Below are 27,981 nucleotides of genomic sequence, written 5' to 3' on the forward strand. Positions count from 1 at the left end.
ACCCCTGATCTCAGAAAGTTCAGGGAATGAAAGGCCTCCATCGAACCAGTTCACACAAACAAGAAAACATTCACACATTTGCAAATATGTTTTTTACTTGTTTCTAGTGACGCAGTAGGGCACATTTGAAATGTAACAAAGATTAATTTACGAAAATGAGTGCCATCTATCCAGTGAAGTACAAATGTAAAAAAATGGTTTACAACTGAAGGCTGCAATGTGACAAGTGTAATAGGACATTAACATTTCTCCTTCAGTATTCTTGTACTTCCACGTGTCATCTTCTCATAGCGAACAGAACAAACTTCTACACTAGAAAATGTTGATTAAATACTTTCCAGTATACCTGTTTGAATGACACATTTGCATGCTTTTTAATCTCTGAGGCATAGGAAATGGCCTGCACAAAACACAAGTTATTGCTTTGGATTATAGTGGACTAAGACAATCTATTCCTTCTATGCCTGAACTTTGAATTTGGTTGGATTGCACAATTCCAGTGACTTCTGTGCCCCTTATCATTCTACTCACACGAATGCTCGATATAGGCAGAATACTCTACTCCCAACAATCTGGGGTATGAACAAGGGGAAATAAACTGCACACACAACGATAAAATAAGCCAACATTGCAGCCCTTCAGAACATAATTCATTTGGAGAGGTGAGCAGGGGCCACAAATACAGGATTTTACAGGACCAAAGAGTGCAATTCAGTTGCTCAAAGTGTTTTAAACATTTGGTCTGCATGGACATTGAACTTCACTTTAAAACATCTGTAGGTCAGTGCAAACTGCATAACAATTTGAATAGGAATTCAAACTTTTAGAAAAAGGAATATATTTAATTAACATTATGGCAGCTAAAATGTCAGGGTTAAAAAAATTCAAGTGCAACGTGTCTATTTAGAAGGATAAAGTGTTAATGTCCAGTTTGTTAATCTAGTGAAGAGGAATTGTAGATTGTAAAGGAATGAAAATACTTTCAGTGATTAGTCAGTGTCTTTACCCTAAGGCTCATAAATTGTTCTATTTAGGTTTCCAAAGTGTAGTTTCACTTCTGAAAAAAATGGAGAACCACACTACCTAAGGAGCTCCAACCAATACATACTTTATATCCAGTAAATTATATTTTGCTACAATACTGGACTACAAATTATATCATAACACACAAACAAAATAAGGGGGTGGGGGAATTGAACCAGTGCACTAGGTACTGTCCTATCTATAGTAGGCAGGCAGCACAAGCAGGACTTCAAGACCAAGGTTATGAGAAAAAACACTGAATGCAGCAATAATTCAGCACAGTCACCAGATCTGTGCTTATACTACAAAGACCGTACGCATTTAAGAGTCACACCTGCTCACATTAGAGCAAAGTCAATTCAATATGAAACGTTTTTGTAACTAAGGAGCGTCATCGTTCTGCATAAGAGATGATCAGTCTTGTCCAATGTAAAAAGAGAGAGTGCTGATTTCCAACCCTTATCCGCCCACAAGTTCCTCATCTCAAACAGTAACATTGGTTTCTGGGTCAATTTCCTTGCTCTCCTGAGATGCAAACCAGTCTCGCACCTGCTGGTAGCTCATTCGTGACTTTTTGCAAAGGGCATCAAGGTCTTTCTCATGAAGAACCCCAGTCAAGCGATGGTAAACCCCCAGCGGCTTGATGTCCGGGAAATCGGCAGTGGATGTTGCTGTGGCGCCATTCGCTTGAGACTTACGTTTGCGGCTACCCATAACCCGAGGGATCCCACTGGAACCGTTTCCACCGGTGACTCCACTGCCATTTTGCTGTGTGGCTAGTTCAGACAGAAATTGCTCACGGACCCCCTGCACCCAGCGTAGCTGCCCATTCTTAACAGCGTAGCGCGTATCCCCAAACCACTGGATGATGTCTGCACGGGGCAAGCCTGTGAGTTCTACCAGCTGGGTGTAGTCCTCACTCTTAGGCCACTGGCAGTGCAGGAAGTGCTCCTTTAGTATGTCCAGTTGTTCCTTGGTCTTCCGTAGTCGGCCAGCAGGTGTAAGAGTAGACCAGGATGAGGGAGGACTGGAGAGAGACAGGGCTGTCAATGAGGCTTTGGCTGAGCGAGCAGACTTCTGTAGGGTGCTGGTGCTAGTGGAACTATGCTTAATAGTGGGGACAATAGGCGAAAGGGGAGGGGTGGTAGAATGAGAGGGGGAGGACGAAGCGCAGATGGTAATGGCTGATGGTGGTTGTTTAATCTCTGGGTCTTTGTTGCCCCTAATCAACTGTAGGGGCTTTTCTTCCTTTTTCACCTCCTCTTCCTTAACAGTCTCAGTGTGAACAGAGGCTTCCTCTGCAACCTCGTCCTCCTCCACCTCTACTGCTCCTTCCCCAAAGGTCTCCAGGCTGTTTGACAGGAAGTTCTGGAAGAAATGTGAATCTTTCACGCCATTGCTGCGAGCTCCCTTCCATTGAGCCCCTCTCTGCACTTCAATATCATTTTCTTGATCCCGAGGCCTGTGAGCTACGCGTGGAAAAGACTGAAGTTGCTGAGACTCATCCTTTGCTTCTCCTATGATGAACTGAGGGTTGACCATGGATGTTCTAAGCAGTCCGCGCCCATTTCTAAGCTGGTACCGGCTGTCGCTGAACCATTTGCGGATGTCATTGCGGCTCAGGCCCGTTTCATTCTGCAGACATCGGAGCTCTGTCTCTGCAGGCCAGTTTTCACGCAGGAAGCTGCTGCGAAGGACTGCAAGCTGAGCTTTGGTCTTTTTGTAGCGTCCGCGTTGTTGTTGCCGTGGAGAGCCAAGTGAGGTCTCAGAGAGGTTCAGGGAAGCCTCTGTCGCGGTAGTTGCTGGCATGTCTACAGGAGGGCGGTAGTAGTATGAATCCTGGGGGGGTGGGAGAGAGGAACTGAAATGTCGGATGGTGGAGGCTGGTTTGCAGTGTTCTGGAGTCTCATGTCTGGCACGTTTTCTCGGGTGGAGCAGGGAAGAGTTAAGACCATTATTAATTTGGCCTGTGTCCTCTGCTTCCACAGACATCTCCCCACACCCCGTCCTCATCTTTATCTCCTCTTTCTCATTTGCATAGTCGTTAGTCCACTGAGGTCCGGCCAGCTTGCCACGCGTCTCCTCAATCTCCTCTGAGGCCCAGCTGATGCCATATTTGATTCTCTGCACCATGAACCAGACCTTGACTTTGTCCAGAGGCAGGGCACAGAGCCGTGCCAAGGCATTCACCTCACGAGATGTTGGGTATGGGAACACATTGAATGCCTGGATCAGCTCTTGGATGGTGTCAAGCTCACGTGTCTGATTTGACTGTGTCCATACTAGCTTCGGGCCCTCAGAGACCAAAGGCAGGCACACCACAGAGTTGTGGTTGGTGCTGAAACTAACACCACCATCTCTAACCTTGCCTCCATCACTGTCTGTTGCATCGTGGTCAAAGGATAGATGGCTCTTTCCATTGATTATCTGTCGGTGTGGAGTTTTGGAGGAACGCGGGGCGGCATGCTTTCCTTCACACGCAGTCTTTGTGACGTCACTCTGGAATGTCTCCATATTCACCTCCAGGCCTATTCTTCTGTTACGGTCAATGTGTGTTGCCATCAGTGGTGTCACCGCACGTCACTCCAGTCTAGTAGAGATAAGACAAAGATGTAAAATACATTGTGCTCAAATTGATTATCGCACTAACAAAAAAATATGAGAAATAGCACTGGAGTTTGCCAATGTCTAGTCCAGGGGTCTCCAACAGGTAGATCGCTTGCTTGTCAGACTGAAATTAGCATTTGAATCAGGAAAGTGTGCTCTCACGACCTCTACAAGCAAGAATGTTGGGGGAAAAATGTATTTTAACGTACTTTACCGGTTGTCTGTGCAGTTGGTCCTTTTGACTGTAGGAATGTGAGACAATATATCCACAGCTAAGTATAATTGCATCAACTTTTCAAAGCGCTCTGTCCTCTTTTCACAAGTTCTCCGTCCTCTGAGAATGAAGTTTGACCCCCCCCCCACCAGAGGCAGTGAGTCACAACAGAAACACCTATGGAAAGAGAAAATAGATTGAACATTTGACATTTTCAATGTGTAGGCGATTCATACATGAGAAAATATATCAAAATGGTCATTCATAGAGTAAGATGTTTTATAATATAATCTCTTTTTGAAAAACAGCAATAAAACAGCTATGGCAGAGGACAGTTGACTTCATACAAAAGGCAAACTCGAGATTGGCTATTAGGGAGAATTTATGTACAACTCTGCCCTGATCTGACCAAAAGCATAAATTCAGTTAACTGTCAATTCACAGAGAGAACTATGGAACGCAACAAGTGCATATTTTATATTTCTTATATTCCTTTTGTTGTAGCATTATTGAGAGGGAACCTGGAAGTAAACATTGTATTGTACTGTAGTGTGTACAGCATGTGTATCATCTGGACATTTCCCCCTGACAAATATATTTATAAAGTTCAGATTAAATCCAATATCCCATACGGTCCTTTTTTGCCCCCCTGGTCCTGGAGGGGCTTCAGTCTGGATGTCCTAGCCTGGCACTAACGGCAGGTAGCCTAGCGATTAAGAGCATTGGGCCAGTAACAGACAGGTCGCTGGTTCGAACCCCAGAGGCAACGAGGTTAAAAGTCTGCCAATGTGCCCTTGAGCAATGAACTCCACCCGAATTGCTCCTGTAGGTCACTCTGGATAAAAGCATCTGCTAAATGATAAAAATTAACTAACATCTAATTCAACTTCGATCGCCAATACCGAACCTTCATTAGCTGAATTGAGGCGAAGACATTTGGAGGATGGCCTGGTGTCAAGAAGGGCAGCAAAGAAGCCACTTCTCTCCAGGAAAAACATCAGGGACAGACTGACATTCTGCTAAAAGTACAGGGATTGGACTGCTGAGGACTGGGGTAAAGTAATTTTATTTTTGAATCCCCTTTCGGATTGTTTGGGGCGTCCGGAAAAAAAGCTTGTCCGGAGAAGACAAGGTGAGCGCTACCATCAGTCCTGTGTCATGCCAACAGTAAAGCATCCTGAGACCATTCATGTGTGGGGTTGCTTCTCAGCCAAGAGAGTGGGCTCACTCACAATTTTGCCTAAGAACACAGCAATGAATAAAGAATGGAACCAACACATCCTTCGAGAGCAACTTCTCCCAACCATCCAGGAACCGTTTGGTGACGAACAATGCCTTGATGGAGCACCTTGACACAAGGCAAAAGTGATAACTATGTGGCTGAGGGAACAAAACATCGATATTTTGGGTCCAAGGCCAGGAAACTCCCCAGACCTTAATCCCATTGAGGACTTGTGGTCAATCCTCAAGAGGTGGATGGACATACAAAAAAACACAAATTCTGACAAACTCCAAGCAAGAATGGGCTGCCATCAGTCAGGATGTGGCCCAGAAGTTAATTGACAGCATGCCAGGCCAGATTGCAGAGGTCTTGAAAAAGAAGGGTTAACACTGCAAATATTGACTCTTTGCATGAACTTCATGTAATTGTCAATAAAAGCCTTTGACACTTATGAAATGCTTGTAATTATACTTCAGTATTCCATAGTAAAATCTGACAAAAATATCTAAAGACACAGAAGCAGCAACATTTGTGGAAATTAATATTTGTGTCATTCTCAAACTGTATACGATGAATGAATAAGGGCATAACTGGGACAAAATATGCAAACCCTGCAGCCTTCCAGCTAGGAGTTTACATGATGATTACAATAACATAATAAGCCGAAACTAACCCAAAATGAAATTCGCAAAGTATTTGAGAAATTAGATCAAGTTGACCAAGATATGCATGCGGTTTAATTCTAGGCCGGCATTATGGGCGGGTAACAGTACCTCCTTGCCTATCCAAATGGCGCTGGAGATGGCTGCCGTTTTACGGTGCCCTAACCAAATGTACGTGTTTTTTCCCCCATCATAATTTGTAACTTATTTTGTACATAATGTTTCTGCCACCGTCTCTTATGACGAGAAAAGAGCTTCCAGAAATACCCCAACCAGAAGCCATTGATTACAGGCAACATCCGGAATGAGCTAAAGGGAAGAGCTGCCGCTTTCAAGGAGCGGGACTAACCCGGAAGCTTATAAGAAATCCCGCTCTGCCCTCCGACGAACCATCAAACAGGCAAAGTGTCAATACAGGACTAAGATTGAATCATACTACACCAGTTCCGACACTCGTCGGATGTGGCAGGACTTGCAAACTATTACAGACTACAAAGGGAAGCACAGCCATGGGCTGCCCAGTGACACGAGCCTACCAGATGAGCTAAATGACTTCTATGCTCGCGTCGAGGCAAGTAACACAAACACATCCACCACACTGATCCTCCACACAGGGCCCCTTCAGGGGTGCATGCTCAGTCCCCTCCTGTACTCCCTGTCCACTCATGACTGCATGGCCAAGCACGACTCCAACACCATCATTAAGTTTGCCTATGACAACAGTGGTAGCCCTGATCACTAACAACGATGAGACAGCCTATAGGGTGATGCCAGGACAACAACCTCTCCCTCAATGTTTTCAAGACAAAGGAGATGATTGTGGACTACAAGAAAAGGAGGACCGAGCACACCACCATTCTCATCTGGGCTGCAGTGAAGCAGGTTAGGACCTTCAAGTTCCTTGGTGTTCACATCACCAACAAACTATCATGGTCCAGACACACCAAGACAGTCATGAAGAGGGCAAGACAAAGCCTATACCCCCTCAGGAGACTGAAAAGATTTGGCAAGGGTCCTCAGATCCTCAAAAAGTCTACAGCTGCACCATCGAGGGAATCATGGCTGGTTGTATCAATGCCTGGTATGGCAAATGCTTGGCCATCTGCAAGGCACTACAAAGGGTAGATGTACGGCCCAGCACATCACGGGGCCAAGCTTCCTGCCATCCAAGACCTCTATACCAGGCGGTGTCAGAGGAAAGCCCTAAGAATGATCAAAGAGTTCAGCCACCCTAGTCATAGACTGTTCTCTCTGCTATCACATGGCAAGCGGTACTGGAGCGCCAAGTCTAGGTCCAAAATAATTAACAGCTTACACCCCCAAGCCATAAGACTCCTGAACAGCTAATTAAATGGCTAACCAGGCTATTTGCATTGCCCCCCCCCCCTTTTACACAGCTGCTACTCTGGTTATCATCTATGCATAGTCACTTTAACTCTACCTACATGTACATTGTACCTCAATTACCTTGACTAACCGGTGCCGCCACACATTGACTCTGTACCGGTACCCCCTGTATATAGCCTCTATTGTTATTTTACTGCTGCTCTTTAATTATTTGTTAGTTCTTTTTTTATTTACTTAGCACTTGTTTCCTTTAAACTGCATTGTTGGTTAAGTGCTTGTAAGTAAGCATTTCACTGTAAGGTCTACACCGGTTGTATTCAGCACATGTGACAAATCATGTGTCACTACAGACCCTGGTTCGATTCTAGGCTGTATCACAACCGTGATTGGGAGTCCCATAGGGCAGTGTACAATTGGCCCAGCGTCACCCGGGTTAGGGTTTGGCCAGGGTAAGCCATCATTGTAAATAAGAATTTGTTCTTAACTGGACGTGCCTAGTTAAATAAAGGTTAAATAACATTTTAAATCACAAGTGCATAGGACTAGAACGGAAGGGTTGTGTGGCAAAGATATGGGCATCGCTCTCCAGAATGCATGCACTCAGCTGTCCAGAATGTGCTCCATTGTCTCCTGCCAATTCCTGCACATTCATTGTTTCATTGTGTGAATTGTTTGCCCTTTGATTATATATTTTTTATCAATTCCCTTTTACATATTTAACCAGTAGGCCTAGTAAATGTGCCATTAATCCCAGTCATTTGGTTACATTCATTTCTGTTAATGCATGTATTACAGTCATTTACCGTTCACTTTCTCAGAGTGGAGTTTACAACCTGCTATACTTGTGAGAGACAACTTTTGATTCATTTCACAAGTATCATTTACGAGTTTTGTAAATGTTGTCATTGTCTTTTGTTTGGAGTGCTTCCTGTGAGCATTGAGCATATGTGTGGATCCTCTGTCCTGATAACGTAGAGCGTGCGCGCTTGAGCACTGCTGAGTTCATACAATATTGCACTTCACTAGAGATAGCTCAAATAAAGACAGACGTAAAAGAGATGAATGGGATTAAAAGAACCTGAATGTATCCGGATATTTTCTACTGTTTCAAATTTTTGGCTTTACGCCTATGCATTTGACTTAGTTGACAATGGGAGTGATAGCCTATAGGCCAATGCTGCAGTCGACCTCTCTCGGAGTTCCATGCGCTAATTTCTTTAGCCGCCAATTGATCACCGTGTAGGCAATCAATGTGTCCATATGGCAAAGGCTGGTGCTCTTGCAATAGTTGAATTTAAACGTTTTACATTTACATTTAAGTCATTTAGCAGACGCTCTTATCCAGAGCGACTTACAAATTGGTTTTGATTTGTATCATTTGAATTCATTCAGAATATGATTAACCACGTGACAATTATTGAAATTAAACTTGTCCATCTTTTATTTGCATTTACAAATACTAAACTGCACCGTAGATGGGTAGAAATGTAGGATAAATTGTAAACTTGGCCAAATTTGAAACTCGGGAGCTACTTATTCTTTATTGTGACACCCATTTACTAGAACACCCATTGATAAAAACGGTCCCGCCTATAGAATTCAAATGGCAGTCCAATTGGTCCATTCGGGCGCTGGCCCTAATCCAATGTACGAGACTGACGGTCAGGGGCTGGGCTATATAATCTCCGAACTCAGAACCAAATCACCCAAGTGATTAGCGAATTTAATGTATCATGCTGCGTTCTGTTGCAACGCATTAGTTGTCGGAAATTATACATTTGTATTCCCCCCAAAAGATGTGGGTCAACCACTGAGCGAGCAAACTAGTAGCCCTTGACAAAAAAAAATGCTAGGTACAAATGTGACCGACAGAGAAAGATATCCGGCGCTTTGCTAATAGTAGCCCAAACAGCTCTCGTAATTTTAACATTGTTACAAATGTAACATCAAGACAATTTACAATGCGGAACAGCTCACAAATTGGAACAGATATTTTGATCCTTTGTGGCGTACGAGCTCAAATGGTCAGACTGCACAGGCGCACTCACTCGGACACGCTTCAGTAATAACAAAGAAACAAACTTACCGGAATCATGTTTTAGCACATTTATTCTCTGGCGTTGGAGAAAGTTATTTAAGTTTTTATATCCGTCTTTTTTTTGTTAACCCTGTTAATGGCTGAAGTTGGACAGAAAACACAGGGAAACAATAGTCTGTCTGACCTCGGTCGCTTTATCTATCCGTCGAACCTCAAACGGGTTCTCGTTTCGGATACAATGACGCGAAGCAATTCTAGAACTTTGTTTTGTCTCAAGTTAAGACCCAAACGGATACTTGATAATGATACACCTTTAGAAGTGAATCAGCAATTGGTTGAACCCGTTTCCTTACTGTACCCCTCTCGGTCAGTTGTTGCTTTAGTTCTGAAAATCCGAGCGTTTCCCCTGTCCTGCCAAGACGAGGACCAGAAACTCACACAGGCCCCACCATCTCCTGAGTGACGATAGAGAGGGTGTGGCATTCTATGCAAAGCAGGACTGGGATTGGATGAAAGCGCTTGTAAAGGACTGGTCAGCAAAATAACTCTTCTAAAACACACTTATGGGCACTGCAATCGCCATGTTTGTAAGGTTATATAAATATATTGTTTTTCGAAAGTGTTTTCAGACACCATTGAGTGCAGACTACATAGACGTGTAAACAAAATGTACATGTACAACATAAGCATTATTTGACTCAACGACCAACAGTGGAGTTTTTTATGAATGTTGCCCTAGGGCAGGGGTGTCAAAGTCAAATGGACGGAGGGCCAAATAAAAATTTAGCTACAAGCCGAGGGCCGGACTGTTCGAATGTTCATTGAAAAATTTTTAAATGACGCATATAGTCTAGTGAACCTAATTGAACCTACTGAAAACCTAACAAATATATTCCAATATGATCAGATAAATAAAGCAATATTTTCTTATGGCTCTGTCAGTAATCTTTAATTTTCAGACACAAAAGACAAATTTCCTTTATATAAAAATCCCCATAACATGAACATTAAATGAAAGAAACCGGTATTCAAGGCACCATCAGTAGCCTATATTTTCTATTTTAGCAAAAGTGGGCTAAATTTACTTCAAAGAAAAAAACAATAATAGCAATTTTCTATCATCCACTCAACTGAAATATTTTTAAAATATAATTGGATTGAAATACAATAAAATAAAGTGCAAAAATCTATTAATCAAAAACAACACTTTGTTTAAGGAGAAGTAACATGCAGTGAAAACAAATATTAAACTTTAACTTTTAAACTTGAACTGAGTAAAAACTCTAAATATGTGATTGCACAGTAATGTTCACTTGTTTGAGGTTGAGGGTGATACTTGGTGGTGTCCCATCTTTTCCACAAGTTCATCAATGTTCGGGGTAAGGCTCTGAGCTGAGGAAATCCTCAGAATTGAGTGGAGGTGTTCAGCAGTAAGTCGACTTCTGTGTGATGTTTTGTTCAAGTTCATCAAAGAAAACAGTTGTTCACACAGGTATGTGCTGCCAAACATAGACAACGTTTGAGCAGCCTGGATGCGCAGCTGGGGCATTGTGTCGGGGAGGAAACGGGCGAACTCCGCAGCACCCACTGCCGCATATTTTGCCCTCAGTGCATCATTGCATTGGAGGTCAATCAACTCCATTTGGAGGTTTGGTGGTGAGCTTTCCACGTCAACAGCAAATGGGTTACCGAGCAGTTCCAACCTGCTTTTTTGTGCTTCAAAGTCAGCAAATCGGCGTCGAAAGTCAGCGGCAAGCATACCTATTTTATCAGCCAACTGTGCGCTCGGGAACGCACTGGTAGAGAGCTTCTCTTTCATGGTCTGGCAGCTGGGAAAGTGGCTCAAATTTTCTTTCCGCATCTGCGTCTCCCACAGAGTCAGTTTGGTTTTAAATGCCTTCACTGTACTGTACATATCAGAGATGACACGATCCCGACCCTGCAGCTGCAAGTTCATTGCATTCAGATGACTCGTAATGTCACACAGAAAAGCCATTTCACACAGAAACATTTCGTCTCGGAGTTGTGTTGTGTCTTTCCCTTTGCTGTCCAAGAACAGACAAATCTCCTCACGAAGCTCGAAACATCTTTGAAGCACCTTTCCCTGGCTTAGCCATCGCACCTCTGTGTGATAAGGCAAATCACCATGCTCCGTTTCTAACTCCGTCAGAAATGCCTTGAACTGGCGGTGATTCAAACCTTTGGCTCTGATAAAGTTAACTGTGCGCGTGATGATGCTCATTACATGCTCCATTTTCAAGGCTTTACCGCACAACGCTTCCTGGTGTATGATACAATGATAAGCTGTCAGCTCACCTGTCGCGTTTTCCTCTTGCATCTTTTCCCGTATCTTCACCACCAGTCCGCTCCTGTGTCCACACATCGCAGGTGCTCCGTCGGTTGTCAAACCCACGAGTTTTTCCCAAGGCAGCTCCATCTCATTTACACATCTTGACACCTCTTCATACAAATCATGCCCCGTAGTTGTGCCATGCATAGGACGTAAAGCCAAAAACTCCTCTGTCACGCTTAGGCTGGAGTCCACTCCGCGGATGAAAATTGACAACTGGGCAATGTCAGAAATGTCGGTGCTCTCATCCACAGCCAAGGAATATGCAATGAAATCTTTTCCCTTTTTCACAAGCTGCTCTTTTAGATTGATGGACAACTGGTCTACTCTCTCAGCAATGGTGTTTCTGCTCAGACTCACATTTAAAAAGAGTTGCCTTTTTCTGGGCAAACTTCGTCACAAACTTTAATCATGCAGTTTTTGATGAAATCCCCCTCCGTAAATGGCCGGGCTGATTTAGCGATCTCTTCTGCCAAAATAAAACTGGCCTTGACAGCAGCCTGGCCTTGTGATTTGGCTTTTTTGAACAGAGCCTGTCGAGATTTGAGGCCTCGTTTTAATTCCTCTGCCTTTTGTAGCCTTTGTTCCATGTCCATATTCTTGTTTTTGTCCGCGTGTTTCGTTTCATAATGTCGTCTCAGATTATACTCTTTCAGTACCGCCACACTTTCTCCACACAGAAGACACACAGGTTTTCCAGCTACCTCCGTGAACAAATACTCCGACTCCCACCTTGTTTGAAACCCCCGGTTCTCAGTGTCCACCTTCCGTTTTGCCATTTTTGATGGGTATCTGAAAGTTAATTTTACTGTGATGCTGACAACTGCTGTGCCAATAAATATTGAAATGAAGCAGCCTACTGCTCGGTGCGTCACCGTTGCATTGTGGGAAATGTAGTATTGGTGCGTGTAAAAGATCTGCGGGCTGCCGGCTTGCTGCGGTCTGCGGGCCGGTTCTAATAATAAATCAAGATCATCCCAGGGGCCGTAAAAAACCTTCTCGCGGGCCGGATGTGGCCCGCGGGCCTTGACTCTGACATATGTGCCCTAGGGGGATTCGACCACATGGCCATCGTACTTTAAGAAAAGTAATACATTGCAATATATTACTTATATGTTTTATATGGGTATATGTGGTGGAAACATACACTATATATACAAAATATGTGGACACGCCTTCAAATGAGTGGATTTGAGTGGATTTGGCCATTTCAGCCACACCCGTTGCTGACAGGTGAATAAAATCGAGCACACAGCCATGCAATCTCCATAGACAAAAATTGGCAGTAGAATGGCTTTACTGAAGAGCTCAGTGACTTTCAACGTGGCACCGTAATGGTATGCCACCTTCCCTACAAGTCATTTTTTCACATGTCTGTGCTGGTAGAGCTGTCCCGGTCAACTGTAAGTGCTGATGGAAATGTCTAGGAGCAACAATGTCTCAGCTGCGAAGTGGTAAGTTACACAAGCTCACAGAACGGGACCGTGGAGTGCTGAAGCGTATAGTGTGTAAAAACAGCATAGTGTGCTGTTACAGCAGCAAAGGGGGGGGCAAACTCTATGTTAATGAACACAATTTTGGAATGAGATGTTTGATGAGCAGGTGTCCATGTACTTTTGGTCATGTAGTGTATTTGTCCATATATAAAATCATTTTTTAAAATTTGTCACGTGCTGAATACAACAGGTGTACCTTACCATGACATGCTTACTTACAAGCCCTTAACCAACAATGCAATTCAAGAAATAGAGTTACAAAAATATTTACTAAATAAACTAAAGTGGGGGTGTCAATGTAAATAGTTTTCATTTGATTAATTGTTCAGCAGTCTTATGGCTTGGGGGTAGAATCTGTTAAGGAGTCTTTTGGACCTAGACTTGGAGCTCCGGTACCGCTTGCCGTGCGGTAGCAGAGTGAACAGTCAATGACTTGGGTGACTGGAGTCTTTGACAATTTCTTGGGCCTTCCTCTGACACTGCCTTGTGGGGAAAATGTGTTGTCGTGCCTCTTCTTGGTGTGTTTGGACCATTAAGTTGGTTGGTGATGTGAACACCAAGGAACTTAACTCTCGACCCGCTCCATCCTGTCAATGTGAATGGAGGTGTGATCGGTTGTCCTTTTCCTGTAGTCCACAATCATCTCCTTTGTCTTGCTCACATTTGTTGTCCTGGCACCACACTGCCAGGTCTCTGACCTCCTCCCTATAGATTGTCTCATCGTTGTCGGTGATCAGGCCTACCACTGTTGTGTCATCAGAAAACTTAATGATGGTGTTGGAGTCGTAATTGGCCTTGCAGTTGTGGGTGAACAGGGAGTACAGGAAGAGTCCAGGTGGTGAGGATCAGTGTGGCAGATGAGTTGTTGCCTACCCTTACCACCTGGAGGCGGCCCGTCAGGAAGTCCAGGATCCAGTTGCAGAGGGAGGTGTTTAGTCCCAGGGTCCTTAGCTTAGTGCTGAGCTTTGTGGGCACTATGGTGTTGAATGCTGAGCTGTAGTCAATGAACCGCATTCTCACATAGGTTCCTTTTGTCCAGGTGGGAAAGGGCAGTGTGGAGTGTGATTGAGAATGTACAATCTGTGGATCTCTTGAGACATTATGCAAATTAGGGTTGATCTAGGGTTTCTGGGATGATGGTGTTGATGTGAGCCATGACCAGCCTTTCAAAGCACTTCATGGCTACCGACATGAGTGCTACAGGCAGTAGTCATTCAGGCAAGTTACCTTCGCTTTCTTGGGCACAGGGATTATGGGAGTCTGCTTGAAAAATGTAGGTGTTACAGACTCTGTCAGGGAAAGGTTAAAAATGTCAGTGAAGACACTTGCTAGTTGGTCTACGCATGCTCTGAGTACACATCCTTGTAATCCGTCTGGCCCCGCGGCCTTGCGAATGTTGACCTGTTTAAAGGTCTTGATCACATTGGAACATCTGGTGCTCTCATGCATGCGTAAGCGCTGCTTGCCTCAAACATAAAAGGCATTTAGCTCATATGGTAGACTCGTGTCACTGGGCAGCTCACAGCTGGGTTTCCCTTTGTAATCCGTAATAGTTTGCAAGCCCTGCCACACACGACAAGTCAAAGCCAGTGAAGTAGGATTCATATATGCCCATATTTCACCATAGGCGTGGTGCCACGTTTCCTCCAGACATGACGCTTGGCATTGAGGTCAAAGAGTTCAATCTTGGTTTCATCAGACCAGAGACTTTTTTTTCTTTTTTTTTTTTTCTCGTGGTCTTATAGTCTGTATGTAACTTTTGGTAAACTCTATGCGGGCTGTCATGTGCCTTTTACTGAGAAGTGGCTTCCATCTGGTCACGCTACCATAAAGGCCTGATTGGTGGAGTGCTGCAGAGATGGTTGTCCTCCTGGAAATGTCTCCAATCTCCACAGAGAAACTCTAGAGCTCTGTCAGAGTGACCATCGAGTTCTTGTTCACCTCCCTGACCAAGGCCCTTCTCCCCCGATTGCTCAGTTTTTCCTGACGGCCAGCTGTAGGAAGAGACTTGATGGTTCCAGACTTCTTCCATTTAAGTATGATGGAGGACACTGTGTTCTTGGTCACTTCAATATTTCAGAAAACCAAAAATCTAACATTTGGACTCTCTTTCCACCGGTCTAATGTCCATTGCTTTCTTCTTATTGTTGTCCTTTAGTAGTGGTTTCTTTGCAGCAATTTGACCATGAATCACACACGCTTGATGGTTTTTGCGACTGCTCTTGAAGACACTTTAAAAGTTCTTGAGATTTTCCGTATTGACTGACCTTCATGTCTAAAAGAAAAGATGGACTGTCATTTCTCTTTTCTTATTTGAGCTGTTTTTGCCATAATATCGACTTGGTCTTGTACCAAATAGGGCTATCTTCTGTATGCCACCTCTACATAACTGATGGGCTCATATTAGTTAAAACGGAAAGACGTTCCACAAATAAACTTTTAACAAGGCACACCTGTTAATTGAAATGCATTCCAGGTGACTACCTCATGAAGCTGGTTGAGAGAATTCCTAGAGTGTGCAAAGATGTCATCAAGGCAAAGAGTGGCTACTTTGAAGATTCTAAAATATTGTCACACCCTGATCTGTTTCACCTGTCCTCGTTAATGTCTCCACCCCCTCCAGGTGTCGCTTGTTTTCCCCAGTCTATTTAACCCTGTGTTTCCTGTCTCTCTGTGCCAGTTCGTCTTGTATGTACAAGCCTACCAGCGTTTTTCCTGCTTTGCCTTTTCTCCTTTTCCCAGTCCTCCTGGTTTTGACCTTTGCCTGTTCTGGACTCTGTTTACTGCCTGCCTGAGCATTCTGCCTGCCTGCCACTCTGTACCTCATGGACTCTGATCTGCTTATGACCTTTTGCCTGTCCACAACCATTCTCTGGCATATTTCCTTTGGATTTATTAAAGATCTTAAACCCAACCATCTGCCTCCTGTCTGCATTTGGGTCTCGCCTAGTGTCATGATAAATATAAAATATATTTTGATTTAACACTTTTTTTTGGTTACTACATGATTCCATGTGTGTATTTTCATAGTTTTGATGTCTTCACTATTATTCTACAATGTAGAAAATAGTCTAAATAAATATAAACTCTGGAACGAATAGGTGTGGCCAAACTTTTGACTGGTATTGTATGTGTGACACGTATTTGTTGTGTCTATTCCCGCTCCAGCACCGGTCTAGTAACCACTGGTACTGGCAATCCATCTGTATGCACACCTGGCAACCATCATTACGATAATATGCACCCTATCATCATGCTGTATCACATCCGGCTGTGATTGTGAGTCCCATAGGGCGGTGCACAATTGGCCCAGCATCGGCCGGGATAGGCCGTCATTGTAAATAAGAATTTATTCTTAACTGACTTGCCTAGTTAAATAAAGGTAAAAAAATAAAATAATCTGTCACGCCCTGACCTTTTTAATTTAACTTTTAATTATCTATTTGGTTAGGTCAGGGTGTGACTAGGGTGGGCAATCTATGTTTTATAGTTCTTTGTTGACCGGGTATGGTTCCCAATCAGAGGCAGCTGTCTATTGTTGTTTCTGATTGGGGATCATACCAAGGCAGTTTTTTCCCACCTGTAGTTTGTGGGGTTTTGGTACTGTGCTGTTTAGCCCTACTAAACTTTACGTTTCGTTTGTATTATTATTCTCTTTTTCGGTGTTCATTGAATAAAGTAAGGTGTACGCCTACCAGGCTGCAGCTTGGTCCGACCATTCTTACAACGACGAGCATAACATGGATTTTATTACTACCTACATTACTTAAAATGTATCTAGTACACTGTTTTGTCAGCCATCAGGTCAGACTCTTGTTTTGTATCATTCCATATTCGTTATCATTAAACTCACTAAATGCACCTGACTCCCTGCATCTACATTACAGAATACTACCTTAACAAATGGAAGCAGGAGTTAATCTCCCAGATGGTCAGCAAACAGGGACACCTACTTTGTCAACACCATTACCAGCTGGCTCATTTTTGGGAACGGCTATGGATGAGGTCCTCCTCGTTCTTCAATGAGTCAACATTACTTAAGGGGCATCCAACAGCAGAGATTTTTCTACTACAAGTCGTTTGAAAATCTTGGCCATGTACTGTTATAATCTCCACCCGGCACAGCCAGAAGAGGACTGGCCACCCCTCAGAGCCTGGTTCCTCTAGGTTTTTTCCTAGGTTCCGGCCTTTCTAGGGAGTTTTTCCTAGCCAACATGCTTCTACATCTGCATTGCTTGCTGTTTGGGGTTTTAGGCTAGGTTTCTGTTCAGCACTTTGTGACATTGGCTGATGTAAAAAGGGCTTCGTAAATATATTTGATTGATCTTCGGGAGGTTTTTTCTAAGACCTGCGCCACCTGTCTCCCTCATCGCCTCTGGGACTGTGCCATCGACCTGCTTGCAGGCTCTGTGCCTCCACGTGTCTGCATCTACCCTCTGTCGGTGGCTGAAACCAATGCTATGGTGTACATCCAGGAGGCGCTCCAGCAGGGTTTCCTTCGCACGTCCACCTCCCCTGCATCGGCAGGCTTCTTCTTCATGGCAAGAAGGACGGAGGGTTGAGCCCGTGCATTGATTACAGAAATCTGAAATCCATCACCACGAAGTACCGCTACCCTCTCCCGTTGGTGCCGGCCGCGATCAAACAACTCCGTGGAGCTACAATTTGATCTTCATTGGAAGGGGGATGAATGGAAGACAGCCTTCAGCACGATGTCTGGTCACTACGAGTTGTCACCCGCTTCCCTTGAAACACAGTTTGCCCTACAGCCAATTCTGTCGAATTAAAAGAATTAGCAAAAAAAAGTCAGATTTCGACAAGAATATGGCTGAGATGTTGGAGGTGTTGGACTAGTAACTGAAAGGTTGCAAGTTCAAATCCCCGAGCTGACAAGGTACAAAACTGTCGTTCTGCCCCTGAACAGGCAGTTAACCCACTGTTCCTATGCCATCATTGAAAATAAGAATGTGTTCTTTTAACTGACTTGCATAGTTAAATAAAGGTAAAAAATATCAATTTAAAAAAAGATGCAAAGAAAATTCAAGGTGTGGGGGTACACAAATGGTCAGATTAATATTGCCATTGAGAAATGTATAAACAAATTGAGACATGATCTCTTTCAAGGACAGCCTTGCAAAAATGAGCATTATTGCGTTCTAACTACCCGCTATTCAAAGTTCTCTGAACAAATTAAGGGAATCGTTCAAACATTGGCACATTCTAAGATCCGATGACAGCATTGGAAATGTGTTGGAAATTATAACAATATGGGTAAAACAAAGCGCAAATTAAATGTACGAATCTCAGCGCATCGCAGTACCATTAGGTGCAAAAACACAACTTACCCAGTTGCAGCGCACTTTTTGGAAGTAAACCCCTTGATTTTTGTCCCTACTTACAGTTGAAGTCGGAAGTTTACATACACCTTAGCCAAATACATTTAAACTCAGTTTTTTCACAATTCCTGACATTTAATCCTCTGTATTAGGTCAGTTACAATCACTACTTTTATTTAAAAAATGTGAAATGTCAAAATAATGGTAGTGATTTATTTCAGCTTTTATTTCTTCCCAGTGGATCAGAAGTTTACGTGCACTCAATTAATATTTGGTAGCATTGTCTTTAAACTGGTTAACTTTGGGTCAAACGTTTCAGGTAGTGTTCCACAAGCTTCCCACAATAAATTGAGTGGATTTTGGCACATTCGTCCTGACAGAGCTGGTGTAACTTAGTCAGGTTTGTAGGGTTCCTTCCTCGCACACACATTTTCAGTTCTGCCTACACATTTTCTATAGGATTGAGGTCAGGGCTTTGTGATGGCCACTACAATATCTTGACTTTGTTGTCCTTAAGTCACTTTGCCACAACTTTGGAAGTATGCTTGGGGTCATAGTCCATTTGGAAGACCCATTTGCGAACAAGCTTTAACTTCCTGACTGATGTCTTGAGATGTTGCTTTAATATATCCACATAATTTCCCTTTGCACCAGTCCCTCCTGCAGCAAAGCACCCCCACAACATGATGCCGCCACCCCCGTGCTTCACAGTTGGGATGGTGTTCTTCGGCTTGCAAGCCTCCCCCTTTTTCCTCCAAACATAAAGATGGTCATTATGGCCAAACAGTTCTATTTTTGTTTCATCAGACCAGAGGACATTTCTCCAAAAACTACAATCTTTGTCCCCATGTGCAGTTGCAAACCGTAGTCTGGCTTTTTTTCTGGTGGTTTGGGCACAGTGGCTTCTTCCTTGCTGAGCGGCTTTTCAGGTTATGTCGATATGACTTGTTTTACTGTGGATATAGATACTTTCATACCTCTATCCTCCAGCATCTTCACAAGGTCCTTTGCTGTTCTGGGATTGATTTGCACTTTTTGCCCCTATGTACATTAAATTCTAGGAGACAGAACGTGTCTCCTTCCTGAGCGGTATGATGACTGCGTGGTCCCATGGAGTTTAAACTTGCATACTATTGTTTGTACAGATTAACGTGGTACCTTCAGCCATTTGGAAATTGCTCCCAAGGATGAACCAAACTTGTGGAGGTCTACCATTTTTTTTTCTGAGGTCTTGGCTGATTTTGTTTTCATTTTCCCATGATGTCAACCAAAGAGGCACTGAGTTGGAAGGTAGGCCTTGAAATACATCCACAGGTACACCACCAATTGACTCAAATGATGTCAATTAGCCTATCAGAAGCTTCTGAAACCATGACATTTTCTGGCATTTTCCAAGCTGTTTACAGGCACAGTCAACTTAGTGTATGTAAACTTCTGTCCCATTGTGATACAGAGAAATAATCTGTCTGTAAACAATTGTTGGAGAAATTACTTGTGTCTTGCACAAAGTAGATGTCGTAACCGACTTGCCAAAACTATAGTTTGTTAGCAAGAAACACTAAGGTTGGAGTCATTAAAACTAGTTTATGTAAACTTCCGACTTTAACTGTATATCGGCATTGAACATGTCGCCGTCCCTTGGAGAGGGGGTGACCTCAACCATTTATTGTTAAAACGAGACTGCATTTAAAGACCCCTTGCTCCCTTCGGTCTCAACGTTGACTTTGATCTGAAGCCATTCTTGTGATTTCGCTATTCATTTTAACTGTTTGTAGGACTATGTATCTATTATTGTATGCTATCCATTCATGTTTTTGTATGTTCTTATTATCTGAGAATTAACCAATGTTATCAGGCCACACCCGGCCATGATTGTGTGTTCTTTGACACTTTATAAACTAGTGACCCGCAGTGGAGAACGTTTTGATCTCTGAGTGTTCAGAGCGTTACACTGGGCACTCTAGCCGAGGGGTAGGGTTGATCCAAGCGTTCTGACCTAAAAACAGCAGTCAAGCACCCAAGCTAACTGCTCTTAAACGCGACATATGGGCAGTGAGGCTACTGAACCCCCACCAAGCCAGGTGGGCCCTTTTCGTCAGATACGATTTCACACTGACATAACGTCCAGGTTAAAAAACATCAAAGCTGATGCCTTGTCCCATCTCTACAATTCGGGAGAGGTTCCGGTCTTGAGTACACCCATAATTCTGCCCTCTCGAGTAGTAACCCCCGTGTTCTGGGATGTAGATGTGGACATTCGCCAGGACTTGGTGAGGGAACCGGCACCTGCTACCTGTCTTCCTGAGCGCACCTACATTCCCAGGGGAATAAGGGATTGGCTGTGCACCTGGGAGCACACGGCTGTCATCACTGGTCATCCAGGTATCACCCACACCATTCAATCTCTCTGGAAAGTACTGATGGCCCACGTTGGTGCAGGATGTCACTCGTTATGGCAACTCCTGTTCCGTATGTGCCTAATTCAAATCCCCCTGGAATGCTCCAGCAGGGAATCTCCTCCACGTGCCTCAGCATCCTTGGTATCATCTGTCTATTGATTTTGTCACGATCTCCGCTGTTCTAGTTTTACCACCATATTTTTGATATTGGACAGATTCTCTAAATCATGTCGTTTCATCCCTCTCTCTGTTCTCCATACTTCTATCCAGGTCACGGAGGCACTGTTCCTGCAGGTCTTCTGGCACTATGGCCTCCAGGAGGCTATAATCTCTGAGCATGGCCCCCGATTCACATCACTTGTATGGAAGGCCTTCATGGAGAAGATGGGGGTCACGGTCAGCCTCACTTCTGGGTACCAGCCTCAGTCTAATGGGCAGGTGGAGAGGATGAACCGGGAGCTGGGGAGGTTCTTAAGGGGCCAATGCCAGTACTGACAGGAGGAATGGGCCCGATTTCCTTCCCTGGGCTGAATACGCACAGAATTCATTGCAACACTCCTCCACCGGGCTGACTCCCTTCTAGTGTGTTCTGGGTTATCAGCCAGCCCTGGCTCCGTGAACTCCGAGCCAGACTGAAACTCCTGCGGTGGACGAGTGGTTCAGGCTTGCAGAAGAGGTATGGAATGATGCCCACAGACTCCAGTGTGCCGTCCGCCGTCAGTAGACATTGGCAAAAAAGCTTCATTAAATTGTTGCCAGCAAACTGCTGCAGTCACCAACGCTCTGGATAACATAAAACCAGCCTAACCAGCTCTGCTAGGGTGAGTAAAATGGTCAGAGTGAGCGGTTCTCTCATTTGTGTCGAAGTTGCTAGATAGCTAGCCAACATTAGCCAGTTAGCTCGGGTGCTTGACTGCTGTTTTTAGGTCAGAACGCTTGCATCAACCCTACTCCTCGGCCAGAGTGCCCAGTGTGCGCTCTGAACGCTCCGAGATCAAAGCGTTCTGAGTTTACGAACGCCCAGAGCACACACTGGCACTGCAGATTCAATTTACGAACACACCCACAGTATAAGCCAGTCTTTAGTCTTGAAATCTTTGGTTGTATAGTACATAGCCTCACATGTGAATCGTTAAAGAGATGGGTGAGGCTAATGCTTTAAAAAAATCCTCTCTCCAGAAGGGCAAAATATACCCCAAAGTGAGGTGTGTGTATTTATTGTTCCTCAACTGTATGTTTGATATACAATTTTCTAGCTCAGTCTCTACTTTTATCCAATGTTATATCGATCATAGCGCCTTTATTATCAATGACAAAGTATATATAAAAAAAAACAGGTTTTTAGAAAGTTTGCTAATTTTATAACAAATTGAAAACATGACAAAGCAAAAACAGGTTTTTAGAAAGTTTTCTAATTTTATAACAAATTGAAAACAAATACCTTATTTACATAAGTACTAAGACCCTTTGTTATGAGACTTGAATATGAGCTTAGGTACATCCTGTTTACATTGATCATCCTTGATGTTTCTACAACTTGATTTGAGTCCACGTGTGGTAAATTCAATTGATTGGACATTATTTGGAAAAGCACACACCTGTCTATATAAAGTTGACAGTGCATGTCAGAGCAAAAACCAAGCCATGAGGTCGAAGGAATTGTCCGTAGAGTGTCAAGACAGGATTGTGTCGAGGCACAGATCTGGGGAAGGGAACCAAAACATTTCTGCAGCATTGAATGTCACAAAGCACAGTGGCCTCCGTAATTCTTAAATGGAAGGAGTTTGGAACCCCCAAGACTCTTCCTTCTCCCCAGACTGCGAAATCTGGGGAGAAGGGCCTTGGTCAGGGATGTGACCAAGAACCCGATGGTCACTCTCACAGAGCTCTAGAGTTCCTCTGTGGAGATGGGAGAAACTTCCAGAAGGACAACTGCAGCACTCCATCAATCAGGCCTTTATGGTAGAGTGGCCAGACTGAAGCCGCTCCTCAAGTAAAAGGCACATGACAGCCCGCTTGGAGTTTGCCAAAAGGCACCTAAAGACTCTCAGACCATGAGAAACAATATTCTCAAATGTTCCATATGCACAAAAAGCTTATTTCTCTCAAATGTTGTGCACAAATTTGTTCCCATCCGTGTTAGTGAGCATTTTTTCTTTGCCAACATAATCCATCCACCTGACTGGTGTGGCATATCAAGAAGCTGATTATTAATCATGATCATTACACAGGTGCACCTTGTGCTGGTAAACGGCCACTCTAAAATGTGCAGTTTTTCAGGCAACACAATGTCACATCTCAGGTTTTGAGGGAGTGTGCAATTGGCATGCTGGCTGCAGGGATGTCCACCAGAGCTGTTGCTAGAACTGAATGTTCATTTCTCTACCATAAGCTGCCTCCAACATTGTTTTAGAGAATTTGGCGGTGCGTACAACCAGGCTCACAACCACAGACTATGTGTAACCACCCCAGCTGAGGACCTCCTCCACCTGCGGGACCATCTGAGACCGCTGATGAAAAATGGTGGAGTTGCGCAACCAAATAATTTCTGTCCGAAAACGTCTTGGCTTGTCGTCCTCACCAGGGTCTTAACCTGACTGCAGTTTGGCGTCGTATCCGACTTCAGTGGGCAAACGCTCACCTTCGATGGCCACTGGCACACTGGAGAAGTGTGCTCTTCGTGGATTAATCCCAGTTTCAACTGTACCGGGCAATGGCAGACTGTGTGTATGGCATCGTGTGGACGAACCGTGTGCTGATGTCAATGTGTCAACAGATTGCCCCATGGTGGGTTTATGGTATGGGCAGGCATAAGCTACTGACAATGAACCCAATTGCATTTAATCAATGGCAATTTGAATGCACAGAGGTACCATGATGAGATCCTGAGGCCCATTGTTGTGCCATTTATCCACAGCCATCACCTCATGTTTCAGCATGATAACGTACAGCCAGCCCCATGTCGCAAGGATCTGTACACAATTTCTGGAAGCTGAAAATGTCCCAGTTCTTCCATGGTCTGCATATTCACCAGGCATGTTTGGGATGCTTTGGATCGACGTGTATGACAGCATGTTCCAGTTCCCGCAAATATCAAACAACTGCACACCCATTGAAGTGGAACAACATTCCACAGGCCACAATCAACAGCCTGATCAACTCTATGCGAAGGAGTTGTCGCACTGCATGAGTCAAATGGTGGTCACTGTGACGACCCTCCCACTCTGTCTGCCGTATTCTGTCTTTGTTCTTGTTTCCTTATTAGGATGCCAGTGGGCGGAGTTGAGAGGGTCGTCAGCTACATGGGAAACACCTGGGCCAGGTGTCTCCCAGGATAAATAGACCTCTTCAACATTCATGGAGGAGACTCTCTCCATGCAGACACCTTTTGTAGATTCTGTTGTGGTTCTTGGTGGCCTTTTGTTTGTTTGCTTTGGCACCTTTCATCACCCTGCATTATCACATTCATGCATGCAAAACACTCACTTACACTACTGATTACTGATTACACACACCATTGTATATTATACTTAGTTGCTTTAGTTAATAAATACATATTTTGCTACTCCTTATCTCCACGTTGTCTCCCTTTGTTACGGGCTTTGAACCGGTTCGTGACAAGTTTTGATAAAATCAGAAACATCCCTCTTTAATCTAGGCCAAAAGAAATGTCTTAATATGCGATTGTAGGTTTTCCTCACCCCCATATGTCCAGCAACGTCGCTGTGAGAAGTTTCCAACACCAACTCACGAAGCTTAACTGGTACAACAACTTGACTAATTGCCTCCCCCAGAAAAACACTATCATGAGACACCCACTTTCTCATCAGGACATCCTCTTGGAGAAAATAGCCATGGGCGACATCTCCCAACTGTTCTATAGGCACAATTTGATCACGCAACTCTTCCAACGTGGGGTCATCCCGTTGAGCATTGATTAGATCTGAGCGGGTTACAGATAACGGGATAACAGGGAAAACAGTGACATACTTTGTATTATTATCATTAGTCGGCGCAGTGACTAGTTCGCCACGGCTCATAGAACGTGTCACTGCACACGCAGAGAACACCTCTGGGAAACTCTGTACACTCATCAGGAATCCCAACAAATGACGGCTTAGTGGAAACCACTAGAGATGGAAACACGACTGGCCATACACGCTCACCTGCCAAGTTATTCCCAAGGATAACGTCGATACCCTCAATAGGCAACGAAGGACGCACCCCCACAACAACTTCACCCTTCACCAGCCCACAATCCAACATCAGTTTATGCAATGGAACTGACAGTGTTCAAACCTATTCCCCTAATTAGAACACTATTCCCCGAATCAGTCTCAGCAGAAAAGGGTAACAGACTCCAACACAAATGATTCAGAGGCACCTGTGTCTCTCAGGATCTTCACTGGCACTAGGTCTTTACTTCCTAACATAGACACAAAACCTTCTGTAATGAAAGGTAAATAGTCTGGATCAATATGGACTTTCACATTCTCCTGGGCCTGAGGAAATGAGTCAAGAATGAACTGATGTGGAACAGGTGCAGCTAACGCAGCAGGCTTAGATTTAGCGTAAGCACCCTTTGACCTGAGAAGTGGACATTCGTTTTTCCAATGACCTGAACCTTGACAGTAGTGACACTCCTGCCCAAAGTCAGCCTTACCATGGGAGTCAGGTTCAACCCTAGTTGAATAGAACTCTGCCCGAGAACCAAAGTATCTCGGTGAGCGAAGCCCAAATCTATCCGAACGCCCCCACTCTTTCCGAATACGGGGTTTTGCAAAGACACTTTTGTGAGTCAACACATACTCGTCCGCCAAAACCGCAGCTTCAGCAACATTCTTTACTTTCTGTTCATTAATATAAGTGGCAATACGATCAGGAATTGTGTCCTTAAATTGCTCTAACATAATCAGATCACACAGCCCTTGGAAAGTCACAACTGCAGAGGCGGAACACCAGCGATTAAACTGTAAAGATAACTGTCGCGCAAACTCAACATGAGTCTGGTTATCGTCCCTTTTTAAAGTTCTAAATCGTTGGCGGTAAGCCTCAGGGACCAATTCATAAATCTGTAACACAGCTGTTTTAACTATCATAACTGGCACTGTCGTGTACACTAAGAGCTGAATATGCTTCCTGCGCTTTACCAGTCAGCACACACTGCAACATTAAAGTGCGGTCAGAATCAGGCCAACTCCTAGCGTCAGCAACCCGCTCAAACAACGAAAAGAATGTCTCGGGGTCCCTTTCATTAAACCGAGGCAATAACCGCAAGTTCCCAACAATATCAAATGTCTCTGGGGCACGACCAAAAGCGGAACTACCCCTAGGTAAATCTGGGTCACCTTCCCAAAACAAACTCTCCCCTGAGATCTTTCCTTCCCTAACCAACTCTATACGTTCTTGTTGCAACTTGATTTTAGCACGCTCCATATCTTGTTTAAATGCCAATTCCTTTTCATATTTCACACGATCATGCTCTAGCTTCTCACGATCATGCTGCCGATCATGCTCTAGCTTCTCACGATCATGCTCTAGCTGTAACAAAAGCAGTTCTTTCTGCTGTTCAAAAAAGAAGGCTACTAGGACTAACCGATGGAATGGCCATTGTAACGTTATGGGGAGACAACAAATCCTCAGCAGAGGCTGGCCCAGTGGTAACTTCAAGAATACCACTCTCCATCAGATTGGCTTTCAATATCAACCTAATAGAATTCTTTAGACGTTTATCACTAATCTCAACCTTGTAGTGTTCCGCGACCTTCAACAGCTGTTCTTTAGTACCTAAATCTAACAATTCCTCTGATGGAGAGCGAATGAACTTATCTACATAAGACGCCATAATCACACAATTTTTTTTTTTATCGCTCTTCCCTTCTGCTGAGCACACCAGAACACAACCCGAGAATTGACAATCACCCTGAGCACCACAGAAGAGAGATGAGATATGGAGCTTCCCCAAAACCTACAATAACTCAACCCTAGTCTTCGTGCAGATTTGCGGTGGGAATTTACGCACTGTAGCCCGCTGGCAAGGAAATAGAACTCCCCAGCATGCTGGCAAATTCCACCAAGCCACGGATGTGCCCCCGAGACAACTGCTCAGTCCACAGACACCACACAAAAATAACAAACATTAACCATGCCCAACATATTCCAAAAAATGAAACACGTCGCTAAACCTATCAGGGGAAAAAGGCTATAGCTCCGGGTAGCAAGTTCCACTACCCTACCCAAATCTCCCACCGAGGTACACAGCAGATTACTCACTTCAGACTGACGTCCCAACAGAAAGTAGAACAAGAGTTCAGGCTAGGCAGGGCCTGGAAACTAACCATTATACTCTCTCCAACATAGCACACAAACCAAACAACAAAGGCAACCAATACTGGGCCGATCACACTCAAACACCATATTCAAACCAAACACGTACCTCCACGGTCTCCCAAACCAATAGTTCAAAGATACCAGATCCATAGAATAGGGCCTAATTTATTTATTTCAGTTGACTGATTTCCTTATATGAACTGTAACTCAGTAAAAACTTTCAAATTGTTACCTGTGTACCTACCTTTTTTAACAAAACAAAGCAATAGGAGGGAGAAGCAAACCACTGTGCTCATTCTCCTTCGCGACCCCTGCTGGTGGCAACGGGTATAAACAATTCCCAATGGAAATCGTTAATTGATCTGGACATTTCTGAAAAGTTATAAATCTCTCTCTAAGGTATGCAATGACTAACATGACAAGAGGAATTGATGATACATTTGACCCAATTTCAAAATTGCACCTTGTACATTCTACTATTAAAACTTTCAAAGGTAAATTTAAAGACCGACTGAGTTCCTGCCGACCCTGCGCGCTCCCCCTTGTGGGCGCAACCCAAACGTTTGACACAACAAAATCTAAACCATGTTTACATTACCTTGTGGGCAGCCACAACTATACTGTATGAAAATAAACAAATTATAAATAAACGTCACAAATTATAAACCTACAATTTGTTATTTGTAGATCAGTCAGTCAGTCACCCATGATACATTGTGGTTTTGATCCTATCGAACACGGCCATGGACTACTAGCTACATCACAAAATAGCAGACTTTTCGGGAGGGAAAGAGTTTGATGATGGTTGGAAGAGCGCCTTTACCTTGAAAAGACAGTTAAATGGCATCCCTTGCGAGGACAAGAACAAGATGTATGTCAGGAGGAGAAGTGCAGTATTATCACAAGGAAATGTATACTTGGAATACGGGTGAGGAACAGAGAGGAAAAGAGAGGCAG

General features: G+C 44.0%; 1 protein-coding gene across 3 annotated transcripts; it reads right to left on the reverse strand.

Moving 5' to 3' along the window:
* Window positions 1–77: 77 nt before the first annotated feature.
* Window positions 78–27,981, reverse strand: LOC124041587 (homeobox and leucine zipper protein Homez-like). 3 transcript variants are annotated; one of them, XM_046359328.1, is made up of 3 exons: window positions 27,848–27,981; window positions 3,840–4,021; window positions 78–3,613 (listed from the first exon to the last, which is right to left on the reverse strand). In XM_046359328.1, exon 3 carries the CDS (start codon window positions 3,583–3,585, stop codon window positions 1,507–1,509), a length of 2,079 nt encoding a protein of 692 aa, XP_046215284.1. In that variant the 5' UTR covers window positions 3,586–3,613; window positions 3,840–4,021; window positions 27,848–27,981; the 3' UTR covers window positions 78–1,506. The 3 variants fall into 3 exon arrangements, with proteins under 3 accessions (XP_046215284.1, XP_046215285.1, XP_046215283.1); XM_046359329.1 differs by lacking the exon at window positions 27,848–27,981 and adding an exon at window positions 9,162–9,584 and having other exon boundaries at window positions 3,845–4,021; XM_046359327.1 differs by lacking the exon at window positions 27,848–27,981 and adding an exon at window positions 9,162–9,584.

Source organism: Oncorhynchus gorbuscha, linkage group LG08 (genome assembly GCF_021184085.1).
Source record: "Oncorhynchus gorbuscha isolate QuinsamMale2020 ecotype Even-year linkage group LG08, OgorEven_v1.0, whole genome shotgun sequence".
Classification (NCBI taxonomy): Eukaryota; Metazoa; Chordata; class Actinopteri; order Salmoniformes; family Salmonidae; genus Oncorhynchus; species Oncorhynchus gorbuscha.